Source organism: Notothenia coriiceps, unplaced genomic scaffold (genome assembly GCF_000735185.1).
Source record: "Notothenia coriiceps isolate Sejong01 unplaced genomic scaffold, NC01 NC01_scaffold00036395, whole genome shotgun sequence".
Taxonomy (NCBI): domain Eukaryota; kingdom Metazoa; phylum Chordata; class Actinopteri; order Perciformes; family Nototheniidae; genus Notothenia; species Notothenia coriiceps.
The window spans coordinates 340,520-358,943 of record NW_011369096.1 but is presented as its reverse complement, the minus strand read 5'-3'; the positions used below and the strand labels follow the sequence as shown (position 1 = coordinate 358,943).

Below are 18,424 nucleotides of genomic sequence, written 5' to 3'. Positions count from 1 at the left end.
AGAAGGAATTAGCCTGTTAGCATATAGATATTAGGAAATGTCCACTAAGATACCATGGTTTGCTAAAAGATATTAAAGAGGCCCTATTATGCTTTTTCAGAATCAGAATTAGGTTTATTACCAGGTAGGTTCTCACGTACGAGGAATTTGACTTGATGTCATGGTGCATACATAAAAACAAAAATGTAAAAAATAATACAGATATATATACTATACTATATTAAGAACACTGTAATACAAATATAGTTTCCCCCTCCTTGACTGTGTTTTATGGGTTTGTGTGCATGTAAATGGTCTGCAAAGGCTAAAATCCCTGTGTTTCCCTCCCACACTAACATAGTGACATCACTGTTTAACATAGCGCTTCTATTGGCTAGCGCTCCAACACATTGTATGTGATGAATTAAAGGGCGGGACATATCTAAGCGGTTGACCAATCACAACAGCTAACCAATCAGAGCACACTGGGCTCTGGTTTCAGACAGAGGGTGGAAAGACGTGCTGCAGCACAGGCAGTATGAGGAAATTAAAGAGCTTTAAATTCAATGGAAACCGAAGTCATTACAATTCAAAGCGGACTTGGGTCCCTTGAAAGGCACTATGAAAATGAAATCTATTGTTATTATTATTATTATTATTAATTTGATCAAACAGATCAGCACACAGCAGCTTGGGTCCAAAATATATATTTTTATTAAATTACATATTATACATTTTCACTGAGCTGACTTTATCCAAGCGACGTACATTAAAGTCAAACAATTGTAAGTGCTGCTGCATTGGCTTCAAATTTCACAAACCTTTCTAAGTTCTACGTACAGAAAAGATAATTTCTCAACCTTCTCTTTACATTTCAACAGGTTTAAAATGATTCACAGGTTTATCAACATCTCTGTAATTCTCCTCCATCTTTCAATATTTGAATCTCATCTAACAGCTTGCATTTTGTCTCTGTCTCTGCAGGAATATGACGACGGCTACGGAACAGCTTACGATGACCAAGGATATGAATCGTACGACAACAACTACAGCACTCAAGGACAGAAGTAAGTGTTCCTATTAGGCTTTTAGCCAGCCAAGTATACCTTCAAATGTTGTTCACATGTCTGTAATTCACACGCAGTCCCATGGTTGGGTTGAACTAAAGGAGGCAGTTGCTATAATGCTATACGCTTGTTCTCGACACTTTCCACTTCTCTACATTAGAGAAGTGGAAAGTGTCGAGAACAGGCGTATAGCATTTGCTAAATAATATAAATATGTGACTTGCCTTTAAAACTCCACCTATCAACAATTTTACAAATCTAAAGTATGGAATTTATATATTACATTACATTACATGTCACTTGTTAGACGCTTTTATCCAAAGCGATTTACACACTCAATGATGTGGACAATCCCCACAGGAGCAATTTGGGGTGAAGTGTCTCAGGGACACAACGACATGCTGACTGCAGTGGGGTTTGAACCTGTGACCCCCTGATACCAACACCAACGCACAACCCACTGCACCACACACCTCCACATATATATGCAATGTGATATGAGTCCCTATAGTAGACTAAAAGACAATCGTCGCCTAACTTTTACAGCATTTTTACTTCCCGTCTTGCAGTATGTTTGCATTAGTTTTGGATTCCTTGTGAACTGGCAACTGAGAAAACTGTGAGAAATACATTTCACACTAATCCAAACGGTGTTCTCATGTTGTCTCGGAGTTCATACCAGGGCAAAAACAAGACTGAACTCCAAACAGATTGCGTAAGTGCACTGAATAAAAGCATTAGTTTTTATTTATGTCTCCCTGCATCTGTGGGCAGCTATTCCTCAGCAGCCTGACCATTTGGGTTAGAGTAAATGTCATATGTGGAGAAATGTAGTTTTTCGGTTCAGAACAGCTGGATTATGAGCCGTTAGGAGTCATTAACGCTCGTTTTCTGCCCTGTTTGAAACTCAAAAGAACACTTTGTGTTAATGAAGTATTTTGTGAAGTGTGAAATGTTTTGAGTGACCTTTAAGATGTCTTTTAAGAATAAATGTTCAGCACGTCTTAAAATAGCAGGCAGATTGAATGCATAGCAGGATCTCTAATCCACATTTTGAAGTTTTGTTTTATGAAACGGCTCTAATTAAATCTCAGCAGACTCTTTGACAGATTCCTTTAAATGTAGCTCATTACGCTAAATATTTAATCTTTTGTTTTAATCACCAATTGGCCTGATGTGTCTCTGATATCATTGCAAAATAAAGAGTCTTAGCGGTACGTCGCTCCGTTTAACAGAGGGTCCTGCAAAGCTAAATGCAGAATATTGATTTTCTTGTTACCACACTCTCAGAGCCACGCGAGGTCAAAGGCTTTCTGTTGGGCTTGTTGGTGTCCCGCTGTACTTCATCAGGACACACATTAATGGATACCTGTCTGTGCCACGTCAAAGAAAAGAGTGATTGCCGCCACATTTAGTCTGTCAAAAATTGGATTGTATTGGCAGCAGCTGGAAAAGATGAATATAGACGGCTTAGAAATAAAAACATGATGCTGTCTTTTGGCCTTACTTAGCAGGGGGGTCGATGTTTTCTTTTGTGGAGGTGTCAGGATGTATGTCACCCAGGCTCCATCCATCTTTTATCTTCTTCCACACACACTCCGATGGATGTATCTTGAAGTATTGCTGGTGACGCTCGCTGGGGGGAAACGCAGCTATCGGCTTTTGAATTATGGCGTAAATAAATCTCTGTTGTGATTACATCCTTTTCCGGTAAGAAATATGTTTGTGTTGGCTGGTTAAATCCCTAGGGTTACGGTACGTCCACTCAGCAACTTTGAAAAAATCTTGAAAATCTTGGAGCTGGGCGTGTCTGAGAGCTTGGGGATTTTTTGCGACAAACGCGACCAACAACCAATCACATGAATCTCCCGCCCCCGATATACAAAGCAATAGCAATGTTAAAACGAAGTAAACTGGATATAAACTCTCCAAACAGGCGAAAAACCTACCAGTTTCACCCACTGTCTCTGCCACCTCCCTCCATGCCTGGTTCCTCCGGTTTGTATCCCGGTAAATAGTTCTGGTCGTAAAGAACCGGGTGATTTGCTACCGTAATATCTCGTTTGGAATATGAGGAAATGAACTGCGGTCTGGCTCTCCCAGCTTGCAAGCGGTTTGATTGGCTGCGCTTGCACTGGCGGGATTTGCATAAACAGGATTTGATTGGCTGATGCCAAGCATCGAGCCTCAAAAGTTGAACATTGTTCAACTTTTGATGCTGATAGATGCTCGTAAAGCCATGCCATGCTCCCCACAATGCAGTTCGGCGAAGATTAAAAATCTTCTACGTCACCCCATTCAAGTGAATGTGCGAAGCGTTGAAAGCATTTTTCGATGCCTGTAGTGTAGACGGGCCGTGAGGAACATACTACATGATAGATGCTGTACGAAAAAAATTGAATATAGATAAACAGCAATTTGTTTATAGTTCAGTTGAACTCAAACAAGGTTTTTAGTGTGCTGTGTTACTGGCACAGTTGAAATAGCCCTGCTGCCTGAGTTTTCTTCTATTTATTTTGCTGATTTGCACATACTTCTATCTTTATCTCCTAGTCAATACCTCATGACTTTAACCGTAGCTCATCAAACGACTTTCTACTTTTTATATTTTCCTTGGTGACAATTGTTTTGAGAGCCTTGCATGATTGTCCTGAATATGACTCCTGTTGATTGTAGAATGTGTAGCTCGCCAAGTGATTGACAAGTGATTATATGTTGCCTGGAAACACTCAAACATAAACTAAAATCAGCTTTGAGTGCACACAGCTATTTGTCTGGCAAGGCGTCTTTCCAATTTCCAATTTATTTGAAGTGCACTTGTGTCTGTTTGCAGGTTTTAATAAGTGTGGCAGGAGGAACGGAGGCTGCACCCACCTGTGCCTGTCTCGCCCCAACGGGACATCCTGCGCCTGTCCCACTGGAATCCTGCTCAAAGGTGACAGCAAGTCGTGTGAGGACTCCCCGGAGTCCTACCTGATTTTCTCCAACCGTGTCAGTGTGCGCAGGATCTCCCTCGACACCAACGACCACACCGACGTACACGTGCCGGTGCCCGAGCTGCACAACGTAATCTCACTGGATTACGACAGCGTGGACGCAAAACTTTACTACACCGATGTCACCCTGGATGTTATAAGGTGCGATTAAAACAACATGTGAACTATGTTGCTATCAATTTAAGGATATTCTCGAGTGCGATTTTTTTGTTGTTGTTGATGTGCATAGGACAGAGAGATTGAAAGCCCACTTGTTAAAGGGGACAGTCCCTTCCAACAGGAAACAGCAGCCATTATAGCCATACAGACTCTTACTAAATATCATATATGTCCTCCCTTAACTTTGACCTTTAGGCGTGCAAACTTAGACGGCACCGGCATGGAGACGGTTATCAGTCAGGGTCTGAAGACCACAGATGGGCTGGCTGTAGACTGGGTATCCAGGAACATGTACTGGACCGACACCGGGCGCAACACCATCGAAGTGGCCCACCTGGACGGAACAAGCCGCAAAGTCCTGGTCAACAACAGTTTGGATGAACCGCGAGCCATCGCAGTGTTCCCGAGCAAAGGGTAAGACAGGGGACTGGGCTCTCATAAAAATAGAAATGTAGGTTTGGGTTTTTAAACTATTAAAGTATATTTCTTAAGCATTTTGGAGCTGTTAAAAGATGACCAGGAGACCGATTATGAACTATGCTGGAACTACCAGTAGAAAAAGTGGAATCTTAGCAGAAATAAGTCATACATTGTGTTTTAGTTTGGAAGTGTCACATGTTTGCCAATATTTTCTTTCAACGCTGTGCAGTAGAAAGTCTCCTCACCAGTTCTCCTGGTTTCTGCAGGTACCTGTTCTGGACTGACTGGGGTCACATTGCAAAGATTGAGCGATCCCACCTGGACGGCTCTGACAGAAAGGTTCTGATCAACACTGACCTCGGCTGGCCCAACGGACTCACACTGGACTACGACACACGAAGGTCAGAGAGGGAGAAAGCCTGTGTGTGAAACGGGCTACATAGTAACCTTGTAAATTAAATCAGATTAGATATTTTTGAAAAAATGATGATCTTCACCATATCTGAAAATAATATCTACAAGTCAAGGAGAGACTTATGAAGATTTGTATAACGGCCAGTTAATGTATAACAACTAAATATACGATACAGAGGGTTGAGTGCTAGAAGTTTAGCCAATTTGGATTACTTAGAGTTAAATGATAGATCTGCAATGCCAAGTCAATCAACAACAAAAAAATATATTATTTTGACTATTGATGGATCAGTAAAGTCCATTTTAATGCAGAAATGTCGGAAAATGCATTTTTGTACACTTTTTAGAGATGAAGATTTCATGGTTTTCTGTTTGTAAATGAATTAAACAAAAATTATTGGGTGTTTGAATTAATAAACAAGACATGTAAAGACATAACCTTGACTTTGTTAACCTAGGATATCAATTTTGAACTTTTTCTGACATATTAAATCATATTCGAGTTATTTGTGGGTTTTTCTCCGGAGGTTTTTCCTTGTACGATCTGAGGGTCTAAGAATAGAGGGTGTCGTTTTCTCATACTGATATTCTGCACAAACTGTGCTGTTGTATTTGCTGTAAAGTGTCCTTACTGTAGGGTATTTTTATTATATGTACAGTACTTTGGCTCGACCAAAAATCGTTTAAAAATGTGCTATATAAATAAAACTTGATTTGATTTGTATTTCAGTTGTAACCCTATTAATTGATACATCTTTTGATTTAGAAAGTGATGAAAGAAATAGGTGTTTTTTTCTCCAGTTAGAAGGCTCATACAGACAGAAGTGTGTTTATGAACCTGTGGTGTTTTCTGCAGGATCTTCTGGGTGGACGCCCACTTGGACAGGATCGAGAGTTCGGACCTGAACGGGAAGCTGCGGCAGGTCCTCGTCAGCCCGGTGTCCCACCCGTTTGCCCTCACGCAGGTACCCCCTCCCCTCCTCACCCTCAGCTGTCAATCACTGGGTGACCCTTCCTCCTGGCTGCCTCCTCCACTCACCTGCTCTCTTTCACTCATCGGCTCACCGTGTGACTCCGTCTCTGCGTCCTTCAACTCATGCTGAACCCATTCGACTTAACCATTTCTCTTCTTCCACTCTGACCCTCATTTTTCTTCCTCCCTCCCTCTTCCCCTTCCCTTTCTTCCTCCCATTCCCCTTCTCCTTGTCTGTGTTTTTTCTCTCCTCTCTTCTTCTCCCTCGTTTCCCCAGTTGAAGCCGGTGTCCTCCCCTCTAACTCCTTTCTCCCGACTCTCGCAGCAAGACCGCTGGATCTACTGGACGGACTGGCAGACTAAGTCCATCCAGCGGGTGGACAAACACACAGGCCGCAACAAGGAAACTGTGCTGAACAATGTGGAGGGCCTCATGGACATTATAGTGGTATCACCTCACAGACAGACAGGTAAGGGTACAACTCCAGATGTTACAGGAGACACCAGAGACTTCACTTTGTTCATCTGTAAGGACAGGGGACTGTGTCGCTGGTAAAGTGCTGAAGCAGTAGAGACTGATTTAAGAATTAGAGCTTTAAATAAAACAGGAAATGAATAAAGGTGTAGAGTGGGTTGCAGTTATACCCTTTCACACTAAAATTACACATTTATGAAGGTTTTTAAATGCAGGCAAACTCCCTTGCAATATACTCTTTTCCCAATGCATGCGAGTGAACCAGGGTGGAAACAGACAACAAACTGGACACATAAGAGGAAAATAATGCGATACCATACTGTAAGACAACAAATACAAACATTTAACCCAATTACACTAATTTGATCTGAAATATTACAAAAATGTTCACAACAACACCACAGAGTACAGTCTCAAAAATATATGTTGTATTTAATCAGTAGGAATTTCTCTTACAGTTTAAACATAATCAGAACTGAAATGAACCCCATCAAATTTGCCTCCCTGTAAAAACACTTTGAATTATAGTCACACTGATTCAGTGGTAGCCTGTCGATTTGAAGCTTGGAATGTTGAAGATACCTGACTTTATTGAGTTTTTTTAAAAGTATTTTTAGAAATGAAAGAAATATTTCACAAGAGGTAGCCACTATTATTATTTTGAATTGTATTTAAATGCTGGAACCTTTTTTTCAGAGTCTAAGTGCTGTTAGGTAAAGGAAGCTGAATTCAGATCTTATCACGGCGGAAAAACCCTCCCAAGTTTCAGATATACCAGACTCAGACACACTGTTTGAATGTTCCCTTTCTTCTCATTTAGGTACTAATCTCTGTGGAGTAAATAATGGCGGCTGCACTCACCTCTGCTTCGCCAAGACCAACAGTTTTGTGTGCGCCTGCCCCGATGAGCCAGACGGGCGACCCTGCTCCACCAGTGAGTGACCACTGTTCCCTGTGACTGTTCCTAATGATGTTTGACTTTTGTTTGACCATGCCAGCATGTTTGCATGCAATGTCTAGGCAGACCTTTATATGAAAGGTGCTATATAAATAAACTTGCCTTGCCTTTCCTTTCCTTTATGGGAACTCAGATATTGAACAAGGTTTAAAACAAATTAAATATGTTTTACCAAAAAATATAATATGAAATAAGACACACAGACACACAGACACACAGATACACGTTTCAAATACAATTTCACGCAATGCCTAAACCTTGTAGAAATAATAATTAAAGACAACCAAAAAACAGCTATCTTACTCCGGTTCTAATGTGCATGTTTTCATCAGTTTCAGGTTACGTCCCCACCGCTCCGGCCAGAGGAACAAGCAGCACTCCTGTCCCCAACAAGATCCCCAAATCTACAACCGACGTTCCACATGGAGGAGCCTCAGCGGTCAAGTACGTCTGTTTGCCTCTATGAATTCATTTCTAATGGCAAAGCTTCCTTTTAGAGTAATTAATTACTTTAGTTGTTACAAAATGCATTAGCAGAAATGTTATTAATATCTAGTTAAGGAGAGAACCATAAAATTATCACACAAGAACCACATTAGTAAACGTGTTCTTCTACATGTTGGCATAACTGCTTTAAAAACCCATGTATGACCCTTGTGTTTATTTTTTTGACAATTTATTGAACATATCAGAAGCAAAGCATACAACAATAATAATAATGTATATATATATATTTTTTTTTTTTACTTGCAATTATAACAAAGTAAAAAAAAAAGAATTCTCAAATAGTCTCTGTCATGATCAATAGGGGCAAGAAGAAGCTTAAACGTTTCTGGTCTTACCCCCTGTAGCGTACATTTTGCTTATAAATAAAATATTAGGTCATCGTCATCAGCATCATGTTTGTCTTGTTTTTTTGTTTGTTTTTTTGTTTTTTTACAAAACAATCAAAAATAAATAACTTTTATTATTACAAGAACCAGGTCTTGTTGAAAAAAGAAGAAGAATTGCCCTATCTTGCTCAAAGAACAACATATTGAGTGCTCTCAAGCCTTTTTATAAAGATCTGAGAAATGTCTCATCCCATAGAGAAGTATAATGTAATTGTTCATCTCTAATAGAATCATTAAATCATTAACTACAGAAGCTTACAGACTATTGCTAAAACCCTACAGAGAGTCGTCTATAGGAAAAACAACATCATGTTTTGTGAAGTAATTAAAGCTAATATTACGTAAAGTACCATTTTCAATCTGGGATTCTGTCTAATTTTTACAGCTGCACTGACAAGAACCTAAACGTAGAGGGGTGTGTGAACAGCGTGGTGACGGCTCCTCACGGTCAGTATACGACAAAGTTCTCCCTTCATCTCTTTACACAATGCATGTTGTCTTAATGTGACAATCTGATATTTATCATTCTACCACTCTAAAGAACAATGTTTGCATTGTATCCATGTGTGTCAGTAGTACATAGAGCTAAGCCAGACTATTGGAAGCAGAGGGATACTGCTAGCCTGCTTTAGATAGTTTTAAAACAAAGTTGGATGTAATAGTTAGTTATTAACTTGCAAGTAAACATGATAACAGCTTTGGTCTTAGAGGGGACGTTTTTCGTCTTTGAACACTTTCCCACTGCTTCAAATGTAGCTTTGCTAAGGCCAAAGCTACTTTGTGTGGGAGTTAAAGTAATAACCAATTGGGAAATATCAATAAAAACCGTTATACTTGACTTGCTTAACAAATAAGGATGCTAAAGTCCATCATCAAATGCAAATGAAATGTGAATAGCACTTTCCTCTAGCACTTACAGTGCTACACACCGTTTTTTTCCACTCTGCATTCACATCAAGTTGGAGAATGATGTTGAGTTTGTAGGAGAGACACCTGCATCTCAGGTTTCTAATAAACATAAACATTGAAAGGCTGTAAATATAGGACTTGTTACGAGTGCTATCATACATCCCAAAACATTTAAACACAGTGAAGTGAAACTGAAATTGGGTAAGAGAGTAAAGCACTGTATTTTGCTCTGTTAACATCTGTGCCATATATATTTCAGGAGAAGGACTTCATATCAGCTATGTGATTGGTGGAGTTCTGACCATCCTGGCTATTTTGATCCTCATCGCTGCTTTGATTATTTACAGGTCAGTACCCCACTTGACACTTCTGAATTATCCTACTTCCTGGATTGAAACACAGGGTTTAATAACACAATCATACAAATGACACACAGTGGATAGTTTAATGTATTAAGATATGTACTATCTTCTCTCCATTCTCTCGACAGACATAAAAAGTCGAAGTTTGCCGACCCGGGAGTGAGCAACTTGACCTACAGTAACCCCTCGTATCGGACATCGACACAAGAGGTCAAGATTGAGGCGTCGCAAAAGCCTCCGATATACAACCAGCTGCGATATAAGAAAGAGGTAACGGACAGGGAAAACAACACTAAACTTATTTAATTTAATATCTGAATGGATTTCAGGTGAATCCATGATAATTCCATAGAATGATCACAGACTATGGAGGTGTACGGTGGGTAACAATGGAGACAAATGATCTCACTGTGTGTCTGAAGAATCGAGTTGTAATATTGTAACGTAATGTTACAGTAAGTAGGTTACAGACACCAGCGCTCATCTTTTCTCCCCCCCTTCTCTCCTCACTGCAGCTCTCTCATCCCTACAACTCCCTCTCCCCCTTTATCTTTTGACCCACTTGCCCTGTGGAGAGGTAGTTACACAGCATGACGGAGTGGTGTCCTCTTTTTGCTTCTTTGTTTTCCTTCACTTTGTCTTTCTTTCAACTGCATGGGACCTGCTGTCTGAAATTAACATTAAGTCAGTGTTTAACCTACATTTGAAAACTGACATTTCAACAGGCGAGGAATCAAGAAAAAACAATGAAGGGATGGCCGCCTTATGTTTGATTCATCATTAAAAGCTTAGATGTATTGTATAAGGCCATATCCAGTCTCTATGTATTGCAAGCTATTGAACCAGCTGTCAAAAAACGAAAATGAGGTGGATATGAACAGACACTGTTCTAACTATTATAACAACAGACTGGATATTTGTCCATTTTTTCTGGAAAATATCCCTGTTTTTCATGCTATCAACAATATATTAGATTCCACTCGAGTTTCCACAGATTGAAATCCTGGTGTTTTTCTTTATTAAAATGATGGACTTGCAGCACTTCAATCTGAAAATAAGAAACCACAGAAGAAGGCACAGCATCAGAGGAGCCGACATGATGTGCATGAGTTGTGTTTGAAGGTGACATGTTGTTCTGGAGTGCTGTGCTTTGCAAACCCCTCAAAGGAAACCATTCTTTTGACAGGTTCAACTTTTTGAAGTTTTGGTGATGTTTGTGTAACACTAATACACTTTTTTTTAAATGTGACAGTATAATTAATAACATTTTTGCATTGATATGTTTTAAAATTACTATATCTACTGTATTTTATATATGTTGTTGAATTGTATACTTACATTAAACCAAATGGTTCAAACCTAGGGAAAACTGGTATTTAATTGATGATTCCTTATAAGTGCATGACGTCACCAAACTGTCTTTTTTTATGTTAAGGGTGACCCCTAGTGGCATGTTTAAAAAAAGAAGGAAGTGTTAGTCTTAAGGAAGACAGAACAAGAGAGAAAAATAAGAAATGCATGTAACAAAGAAATAAAGCAGAGCCACATCATGGTAGCTTGATCAATTAACTCTTAGAAAGTGTTAAGTTTAACAAATAGTACCATGAGCTTTAACCTGCTCATAAGGAGGCCATCCCTCTAACTAACTACTCTGTTCTCGTTTTCCAGGGGGGAGTGGACGGAGGCTACACCAAGGAGAAGATCCGCATAGTGGAGGGCGTGTGTCTCCTGTCCAATGAGGAGCTTTACTGGGACGACCTAAAACAGATCAAGCCGTCCCGAGGCGGCCTGCACACCTGCATGCGCACCGACACCGTGTCCCTGCAGGCCAGCAGCGCCTCGCTAGACGACGGCGAAACGGAGCAGCTCCTCCAGGAGGAAGCGTCCGAATGCTCCTCCATAACCACCCTGACCCCTTCAGCCATCACCCCGCAGCGCCACTCCCAGCACAGCCTGCCCGACACCGGCTGGGTCTCCACACGCAAGCCCTCCACCGAGAGTGAAGTGTGAGGAGCCCTCTGTGCTTCATCTCAACCTCCATTACCTAACACACTCATACACACACCTGTATTTATAGCTGGTACACAGATAAATAGGTACAAACACAGTAACAGTTGCATACGTAGAGTTAAGGTACAAATGAACTGGTTACATACAACTAAGCTCCCGAAAAACAACAACTCCTGTCTCTGTATCTGGGGCTCCGTCCTATTTGTACTCTCTCACACACACACACACACACACACACACACACACACACACACAGTACCCTACCCTGAGTGCTACTGCCTTCAGGTGAAATGATAAACTAATGAGCATGCTGGAAAAAGCAACTGGGGAGGAAGTGAACAGAGAGACACAAGCGTATTCTGGAGCCTTTTTTAAGGATGCAGACTCTCAATGCGACAAACGCTTCTCTGTGTACAACTTGTTATTTTTGTGAACTTTTTATTTTTCGGGATAAAGCTAGAACAACATACTCCCTGGACGACGTAACCGCGATGCTCTCTCTAATGCCACTCATGTCTTTATGAACTCTATTTATGAACGTTTTTGTACTTGTAGAGTTGGTTTGCTGACTTTCAGAAGATGCCGAGAGTGTTTTTGTTAGAACCCGGGTATTCAAGAGTTGTATTTATGTCAGTGCCAAAGGGTGGGGCTTCACAGAGTCTCCATGCTTCTTTCAGCATTTACACTTCAATAGGAATCTTAGTGACAGGATATTTCTCTCCTTTGACTTTACCGACTGGCCCTCAGTGTTGATTCCTTATTTTACAGCCTCCAACAGGTCGAGTAAGGATGTTTTGTAGCTGGTTCTTTCAGCTGGCTGCAGAAGTCCATTCAACATTAGCTTAATTAGCCTGAAAACAGCCTTTTATTTCTTTCTTTTTAATTGTAATTCAAATATTGCTGATCCTCGGGCATAGCAGAGGAAGCCAAGATGAAGTAACAGCCTAAGTGCCAAACATTTCGTTCTTATTCCCCTTTCAGCTGTAACATATTTTTTCTCACAGGTTTGTGGCATACTTTTTTACTTCTTCGGTCCCAATGACAAAAACCTTTCCTCACAACTAGTGTTATTTAGCCATGCAGATAGTTGTGGTTTTATTTACCCAGGTATTGATCTTTAGGATTTATTATTCCCAAACCACTAGTTTTTTTTAACTACTTTCGCAATCCTCATTAGCTGTTAATTTAATTGGTCCTTTTATAACAATTTGGGACACGTTCCTGGTAAAAAAATATATATAAAGGATTATCTACAACAGCACTTACTCTTAGAATTTGAAGCTCTTTAATAACAACACATTACTATCGCTAAATTGAAACATATCTCCCTTAAATGTGTGTGTGTGTGTGTCATCGTTAATGTTCCCTTCTCAATCCCATATTATCAACATATGTCATCTTACCAACCTATTAATTGTAATATAATCTTCCTAAATAAGAACGTATGCGCCATTCTGCACTCCTTGTCGATTTTAATACCTTCCTTTTTTACCTGAAAACGGCCTAGGGCTTGTATGAAATTTGGTTTATTTTGAAAGTCTATTACAAAACATTACTTTATAATGTTTAAATCACTTTAAAATAATGTAAATATAAACTGAACATCAACTTCTCTGTCGAGAAAGATGATGTTGTATGTTTAGATGTTAAGAAATGTGCATCAGTACACATAAATGTAACTTTTTCAAATTGAGTTTTCTTACTTCTGGAACATAATCACACACGTTCTATTGGCTCTCTCTTTTTTTGGGGTAAGGGGAAATTAAAGATGTGGAAATTAAAACAAAATAAACCTGGCTCACACAACCAAAAGTATCTGCATGGCCAAATGCTAGAAAACATTTATTGTTTTAATAACTTCAGTTTTGCTTCATCAACTCTAGAGCTGTAATGCAGAGGTGTACTTGCAATGTCTGCCACAGTACAGTATAACACATACATGTATGTAACTTAGGAACACTGTGCATGTCTGACCCCATCAGACAGTGAGGGTTATAGTTTAGAAATATATCACTGACAACTTACTGAAAAATGAATTTAATACAATATATTATGCATTGCTTTAACTTTAGAGTACCATTCTGTCTGTTGTTGAGGTATGGTACAAGGAAATACTATATTGACAAATATATCGGTTAGTTTATAGAACCATGTATTTTGAAGTATCTGCTACAAGCTCAGCAACCTGCTGATTTGCTGCTAGACGAGCACTGAGGCCAATGAGAGAGGGTCTTGGCAGCTACATAACTACGATCTCTGACGGTTGGTTGAAGCGAGGCCTACAGAGCATCACAGCGACCCAGTAACCAATCACCCGGCTCACAGTCCCTCCAACTCTGCTGCAGGAATGCTAAAACTGTACAGATGTTATCATGCGGATATAAGCAAACATTTCTGTTGAAGATATTGTGTTGATTAAGTTGTATAGTCTTTTGTACAAAGGGATTTCATGATTGTTTTTAGACTTGTATTAATTTTACTCACTGGAGAAGAACATTTTGTTTTTGTTTTCGCTGGATTATTTTAACCACTGTGTTTCCAAGCCTTGTAAATGATAGGGAAGATGCCAGTTATTTAATAGTGCTCTTTTATCTTCTGAAATACTGGTCGCGTATAGCTGTTGTAAAGTTAACAAAAAGAGGTATTTATGATTTCTGTTTGGTTGTCACTTGATGTGTAAATATGAAAAGACTGTATATGTATTTCCATGGCAGTACTAACAAGCTGTGTTGTGTGATATAGTGAATGGTCCCTTTGCTATCTTTTAATATAAAATTGCATTTGCATTTCAATGAAACCTTTGGCTCGCTCATCTATGTACTTATTCCTCGTCAGACACAACCCTCATGAAGCAATAAAGAAAAGGCTGATGTCTGCTTCTGTAGATAATCACAGACATAACAAAGAGGAGAAAAGATGGGCACCAGCAGGCTGGTGATGGAGCTGCTGCAATGGCCAGCTGTTCAGGGGACCAGTAAAGATGTTTAAGTAACTTCAAGGTCCCACCAAAAAGCAGTTTGTAACTGAAGCACAAACTACTATGTGAAAGGAAACAAGGTGGACCAGACAATAACCCAATGACAGAAAACAAATAAACCACTCACGTCCTTGCAGAAGAGACGAGGTGCTAGTATTTTATTGCTGGCAACTTACAATGTACCATACAAACAAACATGTTTTACTGATCTGCACACTCAGCTTTATATGGCTTTTAAATGATAAACAGGTGAACAAAATGCCCCAAGCACCAGATAACCTCAGTAACTTATATATAATTGGCATCTTGCATTCAGATGCTTGAATGGCATATTCAGGATGTTTGTAAACATGTTATAGGCTATGTGTATGTACATTGTGCATGTATTTTACAAAAGGCAGTCCATTCATCTTTAAACAGAACAGTCAGGCTCACAAAAGAGTAGGCAAAGTAAACATGTGTATTTCTATTTGAAAATATGAGGACAAAATAAAAGTTGCAAGAAAGCTGTAAAGTTATATTACGAACAACTCCAATTAAACTAAAAATAAATATATTCAAGGTTTGACCATACAGTCTATGGTTTTGACCTTAACTCTTGTGTGAACGTCATAGAACTTTTCATTGGTGGTTCAAACGGAAAACATTATTCAACTGTCCAATAAACGTCCACTATCGTCCCAGGGCTTGAGCCAATGCGAGGTTAGCTTTTAGAAACGTACTTCCTTGCTGCTTACAATCCACGCGCACTAGTAAGTCAGATACACGATCAGCTACTCAAAGTAAAAAACACAACAAATCTAATAAAATAAATGAGCCTGGATACAAACGAAGGTGAGTTTGAGATGATTTTGGCCGTTCTGTTTTAGTAGGGACAGTGGGTGTTTTAAGAAACGGAAGCAGATGCTAAATGCTAAACACACCAGAGCTAACTAGCTAACTGTGAGGCTTGGCCTTTGTTTTAACCAACGTGTTAGTTTGTTTGCAACGTTGGCGAGAAATACGTATTATTACTAACCAACCACTACAGTCCCTTACATTGTCACATAGGCCAGTTTACCTTTTTACATTAACGTTTTTCAACACTGACTGTGCAACCGAGATTGACCACGTGTTGTTCACATGGCTAAGGCTAACGTTAGCTTCTTGCATTGTGTGTTGTTGTGTACGCAGGCCTGACTTCTAACTACCATGAAGCCCTCACTATACTGCCTGATGATGCTCCCCGTCGATATGAAACGGGAACACAAGGTAAACCACCCTGCTGTAGGGTCTCCTAATGTCATAAGTCCTTCCTCCGTGGTGGTGAGAGTGATGAGTTGCACTGATCAGTTGGGGTGTTTGGTGCAATGGCATCAGTAGGCTACCCCGACCTAACCTGATAGTTGCATTTTAGATTTTAGAAGACCTGTCGATTATATCTTCAATTATTATTCATTTTGTGTTCAATTATGTTATTTAATGGACATCTGAGAAATATCCAACCCTGATTTTTGTTTTGCATATTTTCCAGGATATTCATTTATGTAGCCCGTCCTATCTGGAAATGGAGTGACGATGTGGAGTATCTGGAGCTTCCCCCTGAAACAGAAGGTTGGTTTTTAGATTTTCTACGAGCTTCAAACATTATAATGTAGTCATCTATGGTGCCTGTTACCCTATTTAGTGTGTTATTGGCTTCCATATTCCCAATTTCTATTAATCTAATTGTATTGCCAAATATGTGTGTGGCCCGATCTTAGCGAACATATTGCTTCATGCTAAATTGAAAATAGTCTGGTCAGCATATTAGTTGTGACAGTCAATGCAGCAACTTGTCTTAAATTGAGTACATTCTTATTAATTGTATTATTAATATTCGAATGCTTCATCACCACAAGCTACTTATTGCCTTCCCGGCCTTTCACACTATCACCATAAATGGCAGATAACAATGATTACTTTGGTGTGTCTGTGCAGAACAGCAGTTGCTTGTATGTGAATTGACATTTTCTGTGACTTTCAGTCTTGTTAATTGATGAAAAAAAAACAGAAATGTTCTGACAGATCAGGGGAAACACAAATAAAAGTGCCTTCACCATCCAAAAAATGACGTGTTTAAAATATATGTGGTGTGTCAGTGATGAGTTGCACTCTTAAGTCGGGTCGCTGTGCAGTGGCGCAGCAGATCTGTCCTGACTTCCTGTGGAGACAGCCGATGTGCACAGGGGCCATCTGAGTCACGCCTAGAGGACGAGCGGTGGCCTGGATGTTTTCTCATCCCATTTTTCAAGTTTTTTTGTCCTGCTCTCTCCCTTTTCCAGGCTATGGGAGCCTTCAAGGATGTGGTTAAGCAGCATATTTGAGCTATTGTCAACATAAGGAACCGAACGGGTCCAAACGGCAGAAGTTCCTCCCGATAATGGGTGGAAGAAATCCACCCTGAGAGCTGGTGAGGATGCAGAGTAAGTCAATGTTTGTGTTGTTATGGAGAGCTAATGTTTGTTCCTTTTCTGTTTCAAAAGTCCAAGCAGAGCTTCCCTCTTTGAGCTGCTCGAATCACTCCTGGCATTCTAAAGACTTCTACTGATTTCTGACTCTGCACTGTATGATGACATAAGTAGCTCTAAAGCTTAACATTTGACATCCGATTTCCGGAGAATCTTCAAAACTCTTGTGAAAACACACATTTACTAATTCCATCCAATTGTTTTGGTGTTTTAGATTTGGTTACCAAAGTCTTAGGATCACAAAAGTAGTGAAATATTTGAATTACATGTGTAATTCATGTCTAAAATAAAAGAAATTACATTTGAATTTTGAGTAAAACAGGTGTTTATCACTCTACTTTCACCACAGCAGCGACTGAGATACATTAGAACTGAATAATGACTTCATATTACATACCAAGGTTCATGTGATGTGTACAAATACAAATTGAGCATTCAAACTTTTTTTTTCAACCAACAATTTATTATAAATATGTTTTTTTGAACCAACTATTTATATAAATGTAAGAAACTGGAAAATCTCACTATTTACAATATTGAACATCAGAACTTTCAACCAACTCTTCATTATAAATGTCAAGAGACGAGAAATAAGTATGTCGTGGAGACAAACAATAAATAAACCAATAACTAACCTCAACATATATGACGCTGACAGAACAAATACAGGATACGCACTCACCATACATAAACACGATAGAACAGAAAAATACACAAACAAAAATAGCCGGCCTGACCTCTCGCTAACTTTCGCGCCGACCGATGAATATTGCATCTTACTTAGATAAATAATAAATAAGCAATGAGGCAGGTTCCTGGGGGTTTGACCAAAAAAGCCCATAACACACGTAACAATAACACGCAAAACTCGTTGTAAGCAATGAACTTGAACGATAGAGTTTACTTTAATCACACATTATAATGACGGATGAAAAATTAAACAAAATGTCTCCAAAGTGTCGTGACCGGACGCGGATAACCGCGGTGTCGCCGGACGCAACAAGGTCGTCGGTCGTGTAGGTAGTCACAACGCGCTCGGGGGTCCAGCTTCTAACTGAAACCGGAGTCCGAAGTGGTCTCGGTCGGGGTTCCTGTCGTCTGGTCGAAAATGTCGACGGAGGTGGGAGGTAGACGGCGACGGTGGTCCAGTTCTATGTGAGTCGGTTTTTCTGAGTGTGTCCGGGTAAGGGAAGTTGGTCGGGTCGTTCATCGAGAGCACCTCCAGAGACAACATAGAAACTCTGGGGTGGATGTGTCTCGTACGGGTTCTAGTTGACGGGGGGTGGGAAGGTCGTCGTCTGTGCAGAACGCTTCTGTCTGTTCTGGAACTGTGCGAGACTGTA

At 39.9% G+C, this 18,424-nt stretch overlaps 1 protein-coding gene across 1 annotated transcript; it reads left to right on the top strand.

Moving 5' to 3' along the window:
* The first annotated feature begins 994 nt into the window (after window positions 1-994).
* Window positions 995-14,412, top strand: LOC104963622 (low-density lipoprotein receptor-related protein 4-like). Its single transcript, XM_010792233.1, has 12 exons — window positions 995-1,046; window positions 3,880-4,183; window positions 4,397-4,615; window positions 4,888-5,022; window positions 5,892-6,000; window positions 6,286-6,478; window positions 7,304-7,417; window positions 7,774-7,885; window positions 8,720-8,781; window positions 9,503-9,590; window positions 9,734-9,875; window positions 11,274-14,412. The coding sequence occupies exons 1-12, from the start codon at window positions 995-997 to the stop codon at window positions 11,613-11,615; spliced, it is 1,872 nt and encodes a 623-aa protein (XP_010790535.1). The 3' UTR covers window positions 11,616-14,412.
* Window positions 14,413-18,424: the final 4,012 nt, after the last annotated feature.